At 32.8% G+C, this 20,138-nt stretch overlaps 2 protein-coding genes and 1 long non-coding RNA gene across 3 annotated transcripts; all 3 read right to left on the bottom strand.

Annotated features, from left to right (window-relative positions):
* Positions 1-1,361: 1,361 nt before the first annotated feature.
* On the bottom strand, positions 1,362-6,793 carry LOC107946951 (flavonoid 3'-monooxygenase CYP75B137). The gene is made up of 2 exons (XM_016881459.2): positions 4,120-6,793; positions 1,362-2,171 (listed from the first exon to the last, which is right to left on the bottom strand). The coding sequence occupies exons 1-2, from the start codon at positions 5,002-5,004 to the stop codon at positions 1,548-1,550; spliced, it is 1,509 nt and encodes a 502-aa protein (XP_016736948.1). The 5' UTR covers positions 5,005-6,793; the 3' UTR covers positions 1,362-1,547.
* A 905-nt stretch (positions 6,794-7,698) lies between these two features.
* Positions 7,699-11,020, bottom strand: LOC107946949 (uncharacterized). The gene is made up of 5 exons (XR_005921939.1): positions 9,997-11,020; positions 9,753-9,837; positions 8,477-8,676; positions 8,301-8,387; positions 7,699-7,931 (listed from the first exon to the last, which is right to left on the bottom strand). It is a non-coding gene; the product is annotated as an uncharacterized lncRNA (long non-coding RNA).
* A 2,527-nt stretch (positions 11,021-13,547) lies between these two features.
* LOC107946948 (uncharacterized) lies at positions 13,548-15,359 on the bottom strand. The gene is made up of 2 exons (XM_016881457.2): positions 15,185-15,359; positions 13,548-14,446 (listed from the first exon to the last, which is right to left on the bottom strand). Exon 2 carries the CDS (start codon positions 14,418-14,420, stop codon positions 13,875-13,877), a length of 546 nt encoding a protein of 181 aa, XP_016736946.1. The 5' UTR covers positions 14,421-14,446; positions 15,185-15,359; the 3' UTR covers positions 13,548-13,874.
* Between the last annotated feature and the right edge of the window lie 4,779 nt (positions 15,360-20,138).

Raw genomic sequence — 20,138 nt, 5'->3', positions numbered from 1 at the left:
AAAAATATCAGCATGATGATGAATTAGAAGGTATATTAATTAAGACAGATATATTCAGGTGAAATTTGAAAAAAATTAGAAGGTATAGATATAGGTATTGTTTGAGCATGGAGTTATGTTAATTCAAACTTAAGTTGGCTTCAACTAAAATTTATAGTGCCGGCTATATATTGGTCACCACCGAAGCAATGATAGATTAAACTTAACAAGGATGGAGCAGTATCGTCCACTAGTTATAACCATTGGTTGAAGGGGTATTTATAGATGCTGATGCGAGATGGTTGTGTGGTTTCTCAATGATGGTTGGCAGGGAAACAATCTTTCAAATTGAAGCACAAGTCATGCTTGAAGGTTTGCACATAGCCTGGGAAAAGGGTTACAGACAGTTAGAGTTTAAATGTGATAATGCGTTCCTTGTGGAGTCTCTACTAGCGGATGGTGCTGCCAATAGTAGTATGGTTGAGTTTCGATTAATCAATAGTTTGTTCAAATGAGATCAGAAGATAAGAATTTGCCATATACTGAGAGCCCAAAATGTGGTTGCTAATTGAATGGCCAAGTATGTGAATAATAGTCCCTTAAATTTGATGTTGTTTGAGGATTCCCAACTTTAGTACAAGGGGTTTTGCTATCTGATAGCGATACCTTTATATGGGTTTAATTGGTTTTGATGTATTCACTTAATGTTGTTTTTTTATACCAAAAAAAAAGGTGTATTAATTAAGACATAGGTATTGAACTTAAATTTGAACAAATTGCTTGGAATAGACCGATTGAATTAACTAAAAAATTGGTTAAACCAAATTTTATTAGATTTTTTTTTGGTAATTGATAAAATTTCAACTTAATAAACCTTTTAATTGTACAATTTAAAAAATATATATAAATTCTAAATCCAAAATTTAAGCATAGTATAAATATATTTTTGATCCAAAAGAGGACTTTTAAATTAATTAAGGCATAGTATAAGTATCAAAACCAGAATTGGACAAACTTTTTCTCTTGCTTAGATAGTTGCAATTTAGGACAAAAACGTGTTTTGATTCTCTAAAGCTCACAAGAGATATTGTCATTTGCGTCGACACGGTGTCAGGGAGCAACATGAGGTGTCATTGTCTCAAGTCTCAACTAGCTTTGGGTGGTACAGAAAATATGTTTTGAAAAATGAAGGCTACTGTGTCCAATCAAATATCTCACGAAAGTCAATCTATTAGTATATGATCAAAAGAATGATAAAATATTCGTAATTTACAAAAAATTTTATCATTTTGAAAGTGTATTGTAGTATAAACTAAGGATTCTCTAACCCATTTTTGGTCTGTATTTATGACTCGAGTCGTATGGCATCACAACAGCATCCCTGGGAAAGTACGATTACATTTTACAATGATATTATAATTTAACAATAAATAAGGTTTATGACTTATTAAACAAACGAACATGCCTTGTATGTTTTCCGTTTGTTTAATAAGTTGATGGTTGATGGAGGCCTATGTTGTATTAATACAAATGAGCGAGAATAGAAGGGATGTAAATAAATCAAAAAACTATGGCTGGTAAAGAGCTGGATCTGATAACCTTGGTGTGGGAATTGCGACAAGTGGATTCTGTAACTTCAAAACAATCCCAAACTTTTCAGAAAGATCTAACTTCTCACCCCCTGGCACTTGCCAGTCAAAAGAATGCAACAGTGAGGCAACCGAATACAACACCATCCTCTCAGCCATAGCTATTCCAGCACAGATTCTTCGGCCAGACCCGAATGGAAAATATCTGAAATCACTCCCACTGAAATCCCATTGGCTGTTCAAAAACCTGTCAGGGTTGAACTCCAATGGGTTTTCCCAGATAGAAGGGTCTCTGTGAATTGCCCAAGCATTGACGAACACCCTTGAACCCTTAGGGATGGCGTAGCCACCTACGGTGTTGGGTTCACTAGGACAATGAGGGACTAGGAGTGGTAAAACCGGGTGCAGACGCAATGACTCTTTCATAACTGCAAGGAGATATGGCAATTTGTGAATGTGGGATTCTTCCACGAAGTTATCTTTGCCCACTACTTCATCAAGTTCTTGCTGTGCTTTTCTCATTACTTCTGGTTTGTTGATGATTTCAGCCATTGTAAACTCAATTGAGTTGGATGATGTGTCTGATCCTCCCACCACCATATCCTGTTTCAATATAAATGTAATATAACCAAAGTTACCAAGGCAAATTTGGAATTCAATTTCATAATTGTTTTTATAATTCAATGGGCCATGATGGAACACAAAGGATAATAATTACCGACTCCTGGACGACGGGGAATCCATTTGAGAACCAATAATAATGCCGAAGAGATATTTTTCTAGTTTTTTGGGTTTTTTGGCAGAGACCACGATGAATAGTCTGGTGGATCAGTCATGTAGGCCCACCTATTAAATTCTTTTTTACGCATCTAATTAAAACCTTTCTTTCTATGAACTGTTTTTAGAAGTCACTTTGTGGCTGTTTTACCCAAATAACCCAAAAAATATTATATTTCTAAAAATAACCTAAGTTTAAAAATAATCATCAAAATAACTTAAAATGAACAGTACCCACTCTTTTTTTGCACCAATGATTGGCTAATCATTGTGCCAGACTTAAAAAAATTATTTTTTTGGGTTCTGGCCTATCAATGGCCGGAACCCATGTATTTTTTTTAAAAATTGTGTAATACTGAAATACAGATATACGAAAGAAAAAAAAAAAAAAATTTTGGGTGCTGGCCTGTCAATGGCCGGCACCCAGTGTACAGTACCAAATTTTTTTTTGTGTCAGAATTAGATTTAAAAATACGAAAAAAAATTTTTGGGTGCTGACCTGTCAATGGCCGGCACCCAGTACACAGTACGAAGAAATATTTTTTTTTAATTTTTTTTCGTGTCAGAATCAGATAAAAAAATACGCAAAAAAATAAAAAAAAAAATTTTTGGGTGCTGGCCTGTCAATGGCCTGCACCCAGTACACAGTACGAAAATTTTTTTTTTAAAATTTTTTTTCGTGTCAGAATCAGATAAAAAATACGAAAAAAATAAAAAAAATTTTTGGGTGCTGGCCTGTCAATGGCCGGCACCCAGTACACAGTACGAAGAAAAAAATTTTTTATTTTTTTTCGTGTCAGAATCAGATAAAAAAATACGAAAAAAAAATTTAAATTTTTTTTTCTTCGTACTGTGTACTGGGTGCCGGCCATTGACAGGCCAGCACTCAAAATTTTTTTTATTTTTTTTCGTATTTTTTATCTGATTCTGACACGAAAAAAAATAAATTTTTTTTCGTACTGTGCACTGGGTGCCGGCCATTGACAGGCGAGCACCTAAATTTTTTTTTTAATTTTTTCGTATTTTTTATCTGATTCTTACACGAAAAAAAATAAATTTTTTTTTGTACTGTGTACTGGGTGCCGGCCATTAACAGGCCAGCACCCAAAATTTTTTTTTATTTTTTTCGTATTTTTTTAATCTGATTCTGACACGAAAAAAATAAAAAATTTTTTTTCTTCGTACTGTGTACTGGGTGCCGGCCATTGACAGGCCAGCACCCAAAAAAAAATTTATTTTTTTCGTATTTTTAAATCTGATTCTGACACAAAAAAAAACAAAAAAAAATTTTGGTACTGTACACTGGGTGCCGGCCATTGACAGGCCAGCACCAAAAAAATTTTTTTTTTTGTTTTTTTTCTTTCGTATATCCGTATTTCAATATTACACAATTTTAAAAAAAAAATACATGGGTTCCGGCCATTGACAGGCCGGAACCCAAAAAAATATATTTTTTAAGTCTGACACAATAATTAGCCAATCATTGGTGCAAAAAAAGAGTGGATACTGTTTATTTTAAGTTATTTTGGTGATTGTTTTTAAACTTAAGTTATTTTTATAATTATAATATTTTTTTTAGTTATTTGGGTAAAACAGCCTCATTTTGTAAACTATCTGTGTGCTCAATACCAAAAGTGGTTTTCCTAATTTATCCTTTTGTTGGATAAGGGCACCCAAAGGAACTTTGCTCGTAGTGGTACCAAAATCAATTCTGTAAAATATTAATAACAATATCATTGCAAATAATAATTAAAAAGAATCAAAGAAGACTCACCAGGAGCAAGGCTTTGATATGAGTCATGGTCATTGGGGTCTTGGAATCATCCTCATCTTTCAACTTTAATAGGAATTGTAGAAAGTCCTTGAATTCCTCTACTGTCTGCCCACTTTGCTTCTCCTCCGACCTTTGATTGATTATCTTATCAATAATTGCGTCCAACTTCTCCGTTGGCTTTCGGATACGTTTCACTGCACCTTGCAAATCAAGCGGGGCCAACGCCGGGAAGAAATCCGAAACATTAGGTAGACCCAAAAGTTCTGTTACTTCTGAGATGACTTGCCTGAACTCTGCACCAAGGCTCGCCCTGGCCTCCCCTTCCATGGACCCGCCCCATAACATATTGGTCACCACATTCAAGATAGTTAAAAACATCTGCTCTCCCACGTTTACAGGCGAACCGGCCTTACTATATAAATAACATAAAGTTTCTCGTACTTCTTGACGGCGAAGACTATATACTTTATCCAAAGTAGCATTGCTAAGCATCTTGATAACGCATACTTTTCTTAACATTCTCCATTCCGGGCCATAGGGGTTCCAAACTATATCACGGCCGCCGGTTAGAACCTTGGCAACCACAGGCACATCACAGTTAGCAAACGCCATGTCTTGGTCTTTAAGAACTTCTCGAGCCGTGGATGAGGAGGTTATCAGGATCCCAAGCTTGCTACCAAGCTGGAGTTTCACGACTGGACCGTAGATGTGAGCTAGTTCAGAGAAGTAGGAGTGAAGGTCAGGACGAAGGAAGGGAAGGTTTCCCACTAAGGGGAGGCCTAGAGGGCCTGGTGGGGGTGGCGGCTTCCCCTCCTTGGATTTAAGGTACATCCATGTTAACCACAAAATTGAAGAGGCAATAACAAATGTGAAAAGGAGAGCCATGAAATGAAAAAGGGAGCTAACTAGTTAACGAATAACAATCTAGGTGGGCAGATGGAGGCATATATCAAGAAATACGTCACAAAAGACCAAGAATGAGCTGTTTGTGATTTGTGGAATATGGCAACAAGGGATCTTTTGCTTTCATCCTTACTAACTAATAAAATAATATCACACCATTAGTTTTTAATAAAATACAAATATTATTTTACAATATCATCATCATCTCTATTTAATTTAATTTAATTAAAAGTTTGGGAAAAGAAGCGTTCAAACTATGTGAGAAAAAAACCAAAAAATAAAGTAATTTTAAAAATACTTCAATCTAGGGCGAGGTTCGAAATTGTTTTTAGGTAGAATTAAATTTTACAAGAGTAAAAATATATTTTTATTATTTTTAAAATATTAAATTAAATTTTTATCATCAATTACTAATTTAAAATTTTATAAATTATAAAACAACAAAATAGAAAAACTGAAACAAACCATTAAAAATCTAGAAAATATTAAAAAAGCTGAAAAAAATCATAAGCAAAAAATGAAAATAGAAAAACTGAAACCAACCATTAAAAATCTAGAAAAAATATTAGTAAAAAATCGAAATTTGAGATATTATAAACACCACTAGAGGTGTCATCAAATTTTGGAATTTGATTAAAAATTAAAAGAAAATGAGAAATGAGAAATAATTACCTGCCTCGAAACTAAAAGAATTAAAAAAAATTGACAACATAAAACTAAAAGACTAAAAGACGATTTAGAAGCAAAGAAATATAAGATGATTAAAAAAATTAAAATTAATTTTAAAATCTAATATAATTTATTCTCTTATATTATCCGTATTTATCTATATTTTATTATATAGCTTTCTTTTTTATTTTTTATAACTTCGTCAACCAGTATTGGTATCAGCATTTATCTCGGGCCCGTTTGAATCCGATACATGGCAACCTGAAGCTGCTAGTCAAACCCTAGCCGCCAGGGTCACCGCTGCCAGCCCCTATAAACTACTACCAACCCTCTGCCATGGCAGCACCAACCTACTATTGCACCGCCCATGGCCACTAACTCCGCAACCCTGGGGTGCACCTAAACCCCAACCACCCCTGACGACACATCCCATCCACCACCGGTTAGAAAACCCCCCTAAATCAAACCCCTAAGCGGTTAACAGCAAGAATTAAAAAAAAAAAGTCCTCCCTCAACCAAATAACAAAAAAAGCCAAAAATATATATAATCGCAACAACACAAAAAACTCAGATTCAAGTTTAAAAGAAAATGAAGGGTTCAGAGCTTTCTTTCAAAAATCCAAACGGTGAAAAGCGATTGAGTAGGACGAGGAACAACATACTCTAAAATCAGCCTAATCGGATGGCTAGAAGTGGAGATTGGAGAAGGTATACTTCAAGCATAAAACTTAGATCAACAATTTTTGGGACTAATTTTCGAAAAAGTAAGCCTAGAATCGAGATGGGGAGTTTGGGAGGAATGCCGCAGAGTGTTTATTTAGGCCGGTTGGAACTCCGGTGCTGCGGAGCACGGCGACGCCGAGTCTTTTCCCATTGGCGGCGGTGAGAGCAAAGAGAGGAAGAGAATTCCTTTTACGTTTAAAACTTGAAAGTCTAACAGCACGTTTGGTTCGCTGTATTGAAATAGAGGCGTACTGGAATAAAGGCGTAATAGCAAATTAATTGTTTGACTGAATGTAATGGAATAGAGGCGTAATAGTAATATTGTGTTTGGTTGAATGGAATGAAGGTGTAATAGCATAATGGAAAAAACTAAAATGACTAAAATACCCTTAGCATAAATTTATTTAGGCAAATGATTATTGTTATTGTTATTAAATTTTAATAAGATTATTAATATAAATAATAAATAATTTAATCATATTTTAACATAATTATTATTAAATATAATTTAATAAAAATATATAATTTAATAAAATATATGAATTTACTAAAATTATAATATATAATATTATAAAATATGATTTAAAATAATTATTATTAAATATAATTTAACAAAAATATATAATTTAATAAAATTTTTAGTATTAAATATTCTTATATGAATTTACTAAAATCATAATATATAATACTATAAAATATAATTTAAAATAATTATTATTAAATATAATTTAAAAAAATATATAATTTAATAAAATTCTTATGATTGTATCAACAAACTTCATCAATTTCTTCTATCAAATATTAAAATATTTGAACTTGACTTTGAATAATAATTTTATGATTGTTACTTTACCATCAGCAACCCAAGTTAAATTTACTTAACAACATAATGAATTAGGGTTTTTCTTCATATTCCCAATTATGTATTCCATTTCCGATCGTAAAGCACCTTTCAACTCATATCATCAGTGATTTTCTGTCTATTGACAAATTAGGATTCTATTGTTTGTGCATCAACAATTTCGAATTCTAAAATTTAGAGCGTAAATTTTATTTTCTCAATTTCATTTTTGTTTCTAGATTTGACTTGCAGCAATTTTGGTCTTCAATGTTGTTTTCTTCGTTCATTTTAACTTTTTTTTGGCTATATTTTGTTGTAGAAAGATGGCTTTTTTATGATTAAACTTTTAGACATGTTTATTTTCAATTTTTTCCACGAGCACTTAGATAAGAAAAATATTAAAACTATTCAAAAGTTACTTGTTTGCTTCAAAACGAATTATATAAGGACTAAATTGCTCATTTTTATATTAGAGGACCCAATTTGCTTTTGAATTTCTAATAGTTTAACCAACAAAAGTTTTACATGACCTAACAAAAAACCTCTCCAACTAAATTGCACGCATAACTTGTTTAGCAAGCTTCATTATATTGTGATACAAGAAAACTGATTTGAGGCAGTACATGAACTGTCCTCTTTCTCCTCCAGCGTTCGGCACAACTCATCTGCTTCTTCCCTGCATTAGTAAACTGATCACTTAATTTGCTTATATAAAATTCAACATGCAAATACTATCAACATGCTAAAGAGTAAAGACTTCAAAACACGGGGCATATACCATATACACACTTCTAGACATGTTCATTAGTGGTTTAACACTACTTTCTTTGTTTTTGAACTTTTTGCAGTTCTTTATGGAACACATACTTTCTTTGTCAATGAGAAAGTTATTTAGAACGAACAGAATCGCGATCACAATAAACAAATTTAGATCTGATTTTTAAGAATAAAGAACTGGAATCAGAAAACCATAGAGACAGAGGACAAGGGGTTCGAAAGCAAAAGGGTTTTGCCAATCACCACCAAGCCCTCAATGGCTTAGTACCTCAATGTGCCGAACGCTCGATGTTTCTGCAATGCTGGCCAACTGCATAGCGCTTGACTACAAAATACGGTTAAAGATGTCGGGCACCTACATAAATATACGGCATTTAGTAAAAATATCAGTGTTTACCGAACAAAAGAAGAAAGGGCCCTTAAATATAAATGAGGTGCTTATACTTTTTGTTTGCCATCTCTTAACTTTCTCTGTATTAATGAAGGGCTTTTCCCATCTGAAAACATAACATCTTCGAGGTCCTCCAAATACCCTCTAAGCTCGGATGTAGGAATTGTAAAGGAAGAGTTTTGCCTAACACATTAAATCTTGACCACCGATAGCCATGCCGACTATTATGTGTGTTCCATATGTCTGTATGAACCTACCAAAACACAAATTATTAGATATATACTGCATATTATACTACAACTATTGACAACAACAACAGCAGCAGCAATTTTATAACTTTACGATGGACTAGTGTAACTTATCCTTGTCTCAAAATTTTCCAATTAGGCAATAGAAGCACAATTATGTAACAGTTTATATGCCGAAAGTTCAATCTAATGATCAATAAACAGAATTCTACTTCTTTGAGAGAAAATGTTTAGAAATTAGCTAAAATTGCATAAGAAAGTTGAAAACACATATTGCAGCTCCTTCATCATCCCACATATAATTAGTTACACTATATTTTTATAGCATACGGCCACATGATCGACCTAACCAGTTGAGAACCACTTTAATTCAGCATAACAATAATATATTTTCTTTAACATAGGCAAGCGTTTATAAAGTAGGGTCACCAGTACTATTAATATATATATAAACCTAGCATTCAATTATCGCTTATAACAGCATCGGAAATCCTATCACCAAAGGACATTTTCTAACATATGATCAAATGCTGTATCTCCTAGGGGTAAAATTGTTGCTTCCAAAGCATTTTCAAGTCTGAGAAACAACATATTGCACTCTTATGATGATAAATTAGCAGTAAGAAATTCCCGGAAATACTATTTCTTTGCTAAAGTATAAGATCCATACCAGTGTATAATGACCTTAAGACAAAATAACAGGACATTGAAACAATGGGTAGCATCTCAGGAACCAGATGCCAATTGTACCAGTATTTGGACCAACCCCAGCTCTAGCTTATGACAATAAAAACTAAGGTGCAGATATCTCTCCCTGCCTTCATACACACAGCACCCCTGCTATTAAATGTCTAGAACGGTAAGTATATGTGAAGGACGCATATCAAACTCATTGCAGCTTCAATCTAATTTACTATATCAGTCCCCATTCAACCAAATTATCACATGTAAAATCTTTCAAACCATCAATAGATATCATACAGTCCATAATGTCTTTCCATTAATAATAATGATAATAATAATAATAGATCAATAAAGCAAGGATATTGGTTTAACCGAAAAGTTTTTGAGAGGCGCTCACCGTCTTGCAAGTGAACTTGTTGCTCCATTGCTTGCAAGCGCAGTTTCAACTCACTATTTTCAGCAGTCAAACCATTGGTGTCTCTCTGCTCACAAGTTACCATGAGAAGAATCAAATGAATAATTAGATCTAAATGAATAAAATAAAAGAAATATAAAAGTAAAAGAAAATGAAAACGGACCCTTGAATCTCGACACTAGTATAGGAAACAAAAGAGTAGAAGGTGCTGGGCGGATGAAACTACCTGTACTAGAGTAAGTTGGGCAGAAAGTGGTGTTGCTTCTGTTTGAAGTGTCTGTACTTTCCGCTCAAGCTCGGCTATATATCTCATCTTCCTTTCCTTTGACCTAGCAGCAGATTGCCTATTCGCCCAGATCCTATTACATGCCAAAGACAAGAAAAGATGGCATCAAAGGGACAAAACATATCAGGGACACAACATCCTTTCCTGTTAGGGAAGAGAAGAAATCAAATGGCAAGAGGAAGATTGTCTTAGTGAGAGGGGAAGAAGAGGACAGAATGAAAATTTATCAAGAGGCACAAACATGAGACAAAAAAAAAAACAACTAAAACATAGGCAATTGCACTAGTTCTAAGCTAGTTTCAACTTAGAACATAGTTTCATTGTCTCTCTGCCATCTTATCCTTATGGAAATGGTCTCAAACTTACAACAGGTTAACTGGTTTGTAATGTTGTAAAGAAAAAGAAAAGAAACAGAAGACGCAAATCGGTTGAAACTGAGCAAATCGGCAGGAACTGTGAGAAACAGAGGGAGCAAATCGAAAGAAAAGAAAAGAAAAGAAAAGAAACAGATGGAGCAAATCGGGCGAAACGTGCTCTTAGGGCAAATCGACAGAAGGTAGAAGGCAGAAGGTAGAAGGAAGGAAGGGAGCAAATCGACAGAATAGGCAAAGGGGAACAGAAGAGGCAGAGGGTAAAACAGGGAGGCTAAAGTGAAGCAGCACCTAAACTGAGCAAAAGGGACGGATTAGAAATGGTGGATTTCACCAATTAGGGCAGTAATGTATTACACCTGTAATAGCATTACCAAGAACCAAACAACGGAATAAAGGAGGCTTAAGTGAGGCCCACCGATTAGGGGTGTATTGGCTATGCCATATGCACTGTCGATGTAAAATCACGTGTTAAACCGCCCCTTCATGCAAAACTAATGACATCCCGCCCGACACAGGAATCAGCCTCTCTCCCATCCACCATTCCCATCAATCAAAACCAACACTCTCCATTTTTCATAGTATCCGCAACATGGATACAGAAACGAGTGGCGCTGCAGCGTTATTGGAGGGTTATCTCCCCATTCCCATATACAATACACATCTCCTTCGAGCATCGACAACATCATCTCCTATCTAAGACGAATAGTGTGGCATGACGGTCGACCACTGGACAGCTCCATTCTTGCTTTTGTCATTACAAAAAATAAAAATAAAAAATCTAATATCGAATTGTAAAACTCCTAGTTGACAAATTGAAAATGTCTGAAAAAACAATAAACACATAATAAAAATTAACAGGAAAAGCAAACGATCATTTATGAGTAAAAAAAACCTTCGCAACCTAAGTATTGTCCAGAGACTATTCATATAATAATCTTTCCATTCCAATAAATTTTTTTAAATGGAAAACAAACCATCTAATAAATAAGACGAGGGAAAACCTCTAAAAACTTGAAAATTTTGGCATTAGTACATGGTCATTTAAACATCCCAACCTTCGATTCCAAGAAATCCATTCAACGACTTTCTTTGCATTCTGCATTCAGCTACATGAAAAAGATTAGGGTGAAAATATTAAATATTTTTATATTTTATATATTTTTTTAATTTTGAGATTTTTAAATATTTTTAAAATATTGATAATTAAGATTAAAATGATAAATTTTGTGAACATTGTAAGCTAAATTTGTTAAATTTGGTATCAAATTGATAAAATATGAAAACATTGAAAGATTAAATTTATTATTAAGCTAATAAAATAAAGCCCACATTAGACTTACCCGTTAGTCAACTAACGAATGAATGACTAAAATATTTAATTTCAAAAAGTTCAACAAATAAAATGAAAAAAAAACAATAATTAGGTGATGAAAATAGAACAAATTGAATAAGCAAGTAACTATTGTTGTAATTTATCATTTTTTATTTTTATTTAATTATGATTGAACTGGTTGGGAAAAAACCCAATAGTATGAAAGACTCAAAATAGCCACTAATATTATCCCACCAAGATTTAACACTCGAGAACTCCTCTTGTAGTGGTTTGTAGCTAAACCTCGAAGCATCCCATACGACCCTTGAAGACAGACAGAAAAGAGGATGTGCTTAATCAAATTCACTTCCACTCCATAATCTCAGGCTGCAGGGATCTACTCCACTGATCCATTGAGCAATATTTTAGTTTGTTGCCATTGCATCGTGTCATGCCCTCTATAGCAGGTTCTTAAATCTTTGGGACCACAATGGGACCCCATAAATGTTTTCAGCCTGCACTAGGTAGCCCATGGCAGCAACTACAACAACCTGAGGTCGTAGCACGAAGGGAGTGAGACGAGAGTGATCTACACCTAGAGAAATTATTAAAGGAACCATCATTCTTTGGGAAATTCCATCCAAGTTGACCATGAAGTAGGTGTTTAATCAATATTTTCACAATAATTTTATGCTTTGCATGGTTAAAATACGAACATAAAGATGCATCATTCCAAGATCTTGATAGAAGGGAGGAGACGCAAAACGAAAGCAAACAACTAGGAATCCATTGGTCATGCAAAATCATAATATCATGCATGTTCCCACGCTCCAATGAAGACCCTATTTAAGCAAATCAATACTTTCATGGATAATTCTCCAAGTCTAGGAAGAGAATTGCTCCGATTGGGTATCTAATCAAGGAAGGTTAAAATATAGATGTGCTTTGGAAGGCTAGCCCATAAAGCATTCAAATTTTTATCATTGTCCATGCCTGTCTAGCGTCTAGCGGGGAAGACAATATTAAAAGGGTTATTATTCTGTACACCATTAATAGATTAAAAAAAACGACAAATAAATCTAAGATAATATCATATATATTTAAAATGTAATAAAATAATAATATAATTAAAACATTAATGATAGGCTAAATCATTATCCATATTAAAATGGTCAAAATCCCGAAACCCCATCCCCTCAAGGCATCAACATTCTTTGGGCGAGTAAGTTGGAAGGCAATTCATCAAATGGATGCCATTATCTTTTGATTTAGCGGGTTGTCCTCCACCAAAACATGTTCAACGTCAACATAAGAAACACGAAAATTGCTACAGAAACTACTTTAAGAACCATTTCTCTTCTGGCTTGTCAGAGCAATTTACCTTTTCAAGCCTTGGGTTCTGTTAATCCTTGTCACACACAAAACCAAGGGCAGCCCCAAGTGAGCAAACCTCTTAACAGCACTTATAATCCGATGGAGAGTATTTGACGGGAAAAGGAAAAATGACTGTTGAAATTATGCATTTTTTAACATCCGTTGTAACCTTTAAACCATGCCATAATTTTTTTTATTTAAATTTTTTTAACAATATAAAATTAATATTTTTTGAGTTATTTATATATGTTTAAAATTTAAGAAATTTAAATCAATAAGTATTAAATGTAGTGGTAAAAGACATTGCACACTTAAAATTCCAAGAAGAGATGTCAACTTCAACAACATTATTGAGGAAATCTCAAAAGGATTAATCTTTAGAAATTATAACACAATCACAAAAGATACTTTAATTATACAAAAATAAAAAATTACCAAATTTAGAGTCTTGCTTTATCTCAATAAATAGTGACATTAATGAAAACAATATTTGGTGTTAAAGCACCAAAATTAAAATGGTGAAAATCATGTCAATCATTTCAAGTCGCTTTCAACATATTAAGTAACAAAACAAAGCCTTTAGGGAGAAGTAGAAGATGTTAACAAAAAGTATGAGACGATAGATGCCAAAATGGCACAAACTGTAACCCTACAAGGGTGTTAAAACAAATTGGTAGATTTTCTCGTCTGCTGGTTTATTTGCAATGGCAAGTGGCTTGCACTCCTTCTATGACTTGAAAATTTGCCCCTATCAAAGACTACTTATCAGCTGGTTTTGCAAGCTGCCTGACTCTGCGAGCACATTCTGCAAAATTTTGCGCCAGAGGAGCGCATTTAGTAAGGTCATTAGTATTCTCCTTGTAGCATGTCATCCAAGCATTACTCTCAACCGAACAAGGCATAGGCTTTGGTTCTGGTATCTTGAACTCCTTATCATGAAGATCCTTGGCTTTTTGTGTTACTTCCTGCACCATGTTCTTTTCCTGCTTCCGCAGCTTTTCTACTACGTTCTCGCTCTCTTTAACGACAGATCGAATTGCATCCAATTCTGCACTGACAGAGTAAGGAGGTTGGTTTACAGGCATAAACAAGGGAGGCGGAACAGCCCAGCCGGTGCCTGTACTAGTCCCTTTCTGTTGTTCAGAACCATCAGATATTTGCGGCTGATCTACCTTAGTTTCTGGCAGTCGAGGCTCTCGTGGCACCCTGGTTTTAGTTTTCTTTGTTCTTTTCTTCACCTTCTCATCATCTTCAGTTAGTCGGTCGATAAGCCTGGTGCTAATTTGGATTGGAAAATCACCCATGTCACCACCAACCCAAGATGAAATACCTAATAACATCAACAAAGAAACATACCATGGATTAAAAACATAACACACCTATTCTCACTAAGCAAGCTCTTTCACCAGGAATCTAGCTCAAGATCTTAGGCAAAACAAATAACTAATGAGTGCCTAACATAGCACAAAAAACACACGTATAACTCAAGCTAGAGACCAGAGGATTTACAAAGGGCAACATGAAAACTCAAACAACGGTCCTGGATGATTGACTGAAAATAGATCATCCATCCTATAATAAAATTAAAATTAGTATATGAAATATATGAGCGCTTCGGTCACTATAATACCGATACAAAACATGGGTTATTATGACAAATTTTAAGTCACAATTTAGATACTAATGAAGAGTTCTCACTGGAAACCTGTGACAAGCACATTGTACAATTTGATACCTGGCAATGCACTATCCCTATGCTACTCCAAAATAATTAACTATTTTAAACCAACGAAAAGCATAAATTACAAACAGATCACTTTCTGAAACAACAAAGACAAAGAAATCCAAAATCCATTTATGGATTTATGATTCCAATTCTTTCAATTGCTTACAATACCAAAAAAAAAACCCAATACGGAAACCGATTCAGTCAACCAGCCTATGGTCGGCCCCTAATTCCAAACGAAAAGCTGTGTAAAAACGATAATGGCAGAGATTCAAATGAGAAGAATCTTCAGGAGAAGAGAAATAAGGAGTCGAACTGTGAAACAACGGCACGAATTCTTACCCGGCAGTCGATCTGAGCCAAAACCCGACAAATGAAGGGAGCTCCGCTCTCTAGGATGGAATGAAACGGTGAAAAAGAAGAGAATTAAATCGAGGTTATTCGTAAACCCTATAACGAAGGAGAGAGAAGCTTCTTTTCTTAGTGGCTGAGTTAACTTGTTGGGTTTATTATAAAAAAGCCCAGATCAATTTTTAAAAAAAAACCTCATCTTAATTCTTTTTTAATAATTTATAGGGTTAATGAAATTTTTAGTTGTTTACAATTAGATCCGTTTTGGTACCTATACTTTTTTTTGCTTTCATACCCGAACTAGGTATCTAAGTCCATTTTAGTTATAGAACTTCGATGATATAAAAGTTTGATAATGTGACACTCTATGATTGTGCTACACCATAACCTAAAAAATTTATTTTATTTTTAATTTTCAAGTGAGAATGTGGCACGGAATTCAAGTTCAAATACTAAAATGAACTTAGTTGTCGAGTTCAAGTATTAATTAGTACACTTAATTCTTGCAATTTCACAAAAAAATATACAATTAAATAAATATAGCATAATAATTTAAACAATTTACCCATGTTTTCTCTCACTTCCATCTTTATTTCAAGTCTCCATGGTTGGTTACAAAACACTCTTAAATTATACTTTGGTGTGAAATCTCACTTTAATTTCATGAAAATTTCAAAGATTTTCGGTTAAAAATGAGAAAGAGAATAAATTGAATAAAATAGAAAAAAAAAGTATTTTGTTTTCTAAAAATAATTTTGAAGAAAACCATAGTAAAGCTTCCCCAAAATTCAAGGGACCTATTTACAATGATGGAGAATTGTCTGCTTTCCCCCCCCCCCCATATTTTTCATTCTTTTATTATTTGTCATTTGCCACTTGTATGCATGTAGAAAAATCTAAATATTTCCATTTTTATTTTCAATTTAATTCTTTAATTACCAACCAATCCAATTCAACATACTTCTTCTTTAATCTTCACAAATTTTCTCTTTCTTTTTTGCCTCAACACTTGGATATTCCAAAAATCTACTAAAAGTTGAAAAAAATTACATTTAGATCCTTCCTCCACAAAATGAAAAGATTACACTTTAATTCCTGTACTTATCACCACTTTTCAATCTAGTCCATATCTAAATTTTCGAACTCTACCTATCAATTCATATCCATATCACATTCATAAAAAAATATTTTTGAAAAAATTACCCATTTCTCTAAAATGACAAAATGCAATATCGGTCCATCTTTCATAAATTTTCAGTTTAATCCTTACTAACCCTTCACTATTCATACTTACTTTCTCAATGTTAAATTTTGACTTTACTTCATTATTCAATGGATAACTCTTAACTTTTGGGAAAATTTGCTATTTATCTTTCGAAATACTATTATTAGTGACATTGAGATTTTTGGGGTGTTATACTACTATTATTATTTTGATGACCTTTTTGTCTTTTCATACTTTGAACTTGTATTTAATGGATCCATAAACAAATTTTTTACCACTACACCAATGATAATTCTTGAGTAAACTTAAAAAAAAAAACTCTTAATGATAATGTCATTGGTTCTGTTAGTGTCACAAGTCAACTTGATATTAGCTTTAAATTTTATGTTTCATTATTTATTATATGTTATTTTTTAATACACACAAATATTCTAAATACACGATTTTCATGTGATAAAATTTATAATACATATAAACCTCTTTTTAAATGTTTGCTTTGAGATATATCAAATATGGTGGACCAACTTCATTTTTTTCTCAATTTGTAGAGAAATAATTGCCTCCTAATGTGATTCTCTTGGTTAAAGATTACTTGATACTTAAAGTTTATTTGATAAATTACATTTTTTTAGATAAATTTACAAATTTAGGTTATAATATTTGTATCTTTTACCAATTTGGTTCTTATTATTTTTTCAAGTTAAATTTGACTCCCAATGTTTTGAAAAAATTCGAATTTGACTATCAATCTTTTAAAAAAAGTTAAATTTTTTTAAAAACAACAATATTGACTAAAAACGTAAAATTTTAAACATAGTAGCTCACATGACAATCCACATGCACTTTATGTTATTTTTCTTTATAATTTTTGAATTTTTTCTTATTTTTTTGAATAGTTTTATAATTTTTAAATTATTTGTTGATATGCCATATAAAACAAATAATGTCATGTCAATATAAAGTAGACACGGATGGACTACCATGCAAATTGCCACGCCAATATCGTTAAAAATTTAATACTTTTGTTAGCATTTCCGTTAAAAAAAGCGGTTTAACTTTTTTTAAAAGATTAATGACCAATTTAGCTCATAAAAAGAATAATGGTCAAACTGACAATATGTAAATATTGAAAGTTAACTTTGCCATTACGCTTTTTTTTAATAAGTAAGAAATGTTAATAATTAAAATTTCTTGCTTAAGTTTTTTTTTGGAGATCAAGTTTAGAAGGGATGTAATCTGATAAAGGTATCATAGAGGTCTCTATATTAGGAGTCAGATTGCATTTTTCCCCCTTTACTAAAAAATTAAACAAATTAGTCCATGCATGTTAAATAAAAGAGCAAACTGGTCTTTTTGTTAAAAATTCTATATATTTCTACAGTTAAAAATTGGCCCTTATATGTCAACATAAGGTATATGTGGTATGCCACGTGTCATTGTTTAGTTATTCCGTTAGCCACGTCTGTTTTTAATTGTATTAATGGATGAGGTTTTTAACAGAAATGACAAATTTGCTCTTCCATTTAATGTATAGAGACTAATTTGCCCGTTTTTTGAATAGAAGAGACAAAATGCAATCCGACTCCTAATATAAGGACCTTCGTAGAATTTTATTGATGTAATCCCTAAAGGTTTTTATTATTTATGTGAGGATGGTTGGTAACTATATTGTACAAAAGTCACACGTTGGTGTAAGGATGGTTTGTAGCTTTATCTTTGCAAAAGTTATGAGTGAAATGAAATGATATTTTATTCTTTTGGGATGGTGGATGTAGGCTTAAAGAGTATAATCACATTAAAAATTATTTCCTATGTATCTCGTTAATTATATTTTGGTCATAAATTTGGAATAAATGGTGTAAGAATTATGGTTTGATACTCATCATGAAACAATCGCAGGTCATTGTTTAGTTGAAAGGAAATTTGTTGTTGCCAATTATGCTCATGAGATCGAAAACTGCACAAGAAGAGATGTTGCGACTAGTTGTCAGTTGAAACTAGTGGTGTTTCAATGAATTTTGACTTAAATACTAGAAGTCCCTATAAAAAATAAATTAAAATCCTGAAAAAGAATTATACCCAATTAAAGACTTTAATTATAAAATTGTAATCAGTTGAATCTTCAAAGACAAATGATAATTTTATTTGTCTACTTGAAAATTTGCAAATAGAGTTGTTGAGACAAATTTCCTTGCACATCTCAATTGAAGTGGACACTCTTCTAGTGTTTCAAACGAATACTTGAAATCTCCAAGATTCTAACAAAAATGGTCTAATTATTAAAGAAGACGACTGATCAATCTCATATTCAACATTACCCAAATGATTGAACATTCCACTTTGTAGTCACAGCTTCTTTCGGTGAAATCTGATCAGGTCACCATAGGAGTAATGTAGGTTGAGAATTTTAGATGCTGTGTCTCCCTCCATCGATCACTCACCTTTCCCAGTGTCATTGTAGACTTCTCCATTATTTCACTCAAATCATGTTTAAAATAATTATATTTTGTTCGCATGATTTTTATTTAATGAAACATCATAGCTTGTGTCCTAAGAAAAACCATGATTACAGAGCTTTTAAATAATGTGGTATACCAAATGCTTGCAAATCACACATTCATGAATGTCGAAATTAAACATTATTTTAAGGGTTTCTTGAGGATTTAAATTATATAAGCATCAGCAAGCAGAGACTGTGTGGTGTAAAGCAACTCATTATCAACCTTTTAGTCATGATAAATACTTGTTTGAATTTAAGGTCTAATCACAAGTCACAAATGAGTCAATTAACTTGTGGCTGGATTAAAAATCTTTAATATCAAGTCCATGATGACATAATTCAAGTATTTCTCATTGGTAAATAATTTTTTATTCACAATCTAATTTTCTTCAAAAGGTTATCTGTGATTTTGTCTGCACTCAGAACAATTGTTTTTTTTTTTTTGTTTATAAATGTTGGACAAAAGAAATGTTAATTAATCCATAAAAGATAATGATAAAACTCTGAAAAATGATATCATCCCTGCTAGAGCGCTGCAAAGAGAAACAGCATGATCAACTTATTGCTTATTTAATTATAATGGTTTAGGGTGTAAAGTTGAAAACAATATGTAATGAAGAGTGTGCTCCAACCGAATTATGGATCAAAATGTCGATTGTAGATTTCGAATTTTATTGACTTTGGTAAAGCTTATTGTATGTCGCAAGTTTTTGAGGCTGGAATGGTTTGGATTGTCCATGACCTTTTTCTGTAATCGTGTATGATTGAGGAAAAAATAATATGTTAATAGCAAGCGGAACAGTGGTCCTATTCCTATTGCTTTTAAGTTGTTGAGCGATCTTAGCAACTATTAAGAGGCAAATACTTCTTCTGGTATATGTACTAGAATATTCTGAAGTTCAACCCTCTAATTTAATTTGTCTGAGTTTGATTGTTGTACTATAAGAAAGCTGAGAAAATAATCCAGGTTTTCGTAAACACATAAACTTAAATGGTTAATTTTAACTAATTTATTATGAATTGATAAATTATTGATTATCAAATTTTTAAACCAGGGATATAATATTAAATTTGGCCACAAATCTTAATCAATCTTGAGAAGATGATCATCCATTAATAAGCGTGATTAAGAGAAAAGAAACTAATTTTGTAGTTCAATAACAAATATATCTATTCTTTTATCAAAAACAATAAAAGAAAAAAGGGAAAGAAAACTTAAA

Source organism: Gossypium hirsutum, chromosome D12, assembly GCF_007990345.1.
Source record: "Gossypium hirsutum isolate 1008001.06 chromosome D12, Gossypium_hirsutum_v2.1, whole genome shotgun sequence".
NCBI lineage: Eukaryota > Viridiplantae > Streptophyta > Magnoliopsida > Malvales > Malvaceae > Gossypium > Gossypium hirsutum.
This window is presented reverse-complemented; position numbering and strand designations above follow the sequence as displayed.

Coding starts and splice junctions, on each gene's coding strand:
- LOC107946948 (XM_016881457.2), bottom strand. CDS start 14,420: ATGGGTGATTTTCCAATCCAAATTAGCACCAGGCTTATCGACCGACTA.
- LOC107946951 (XM_016881459.2), bottom strand. CDS start 5,004: ATGGCTCTCCTTTTCACATTTGTTATTGCCTCTTCAATTTTGTGGTTA. Junction 2,172..4,119: donor ATATCAAAGCCTTGCTCCTG/GTGAGTCTTCTT, acceptor ATATTGAAACAG/GATATGGTGGTGGGAGGATC.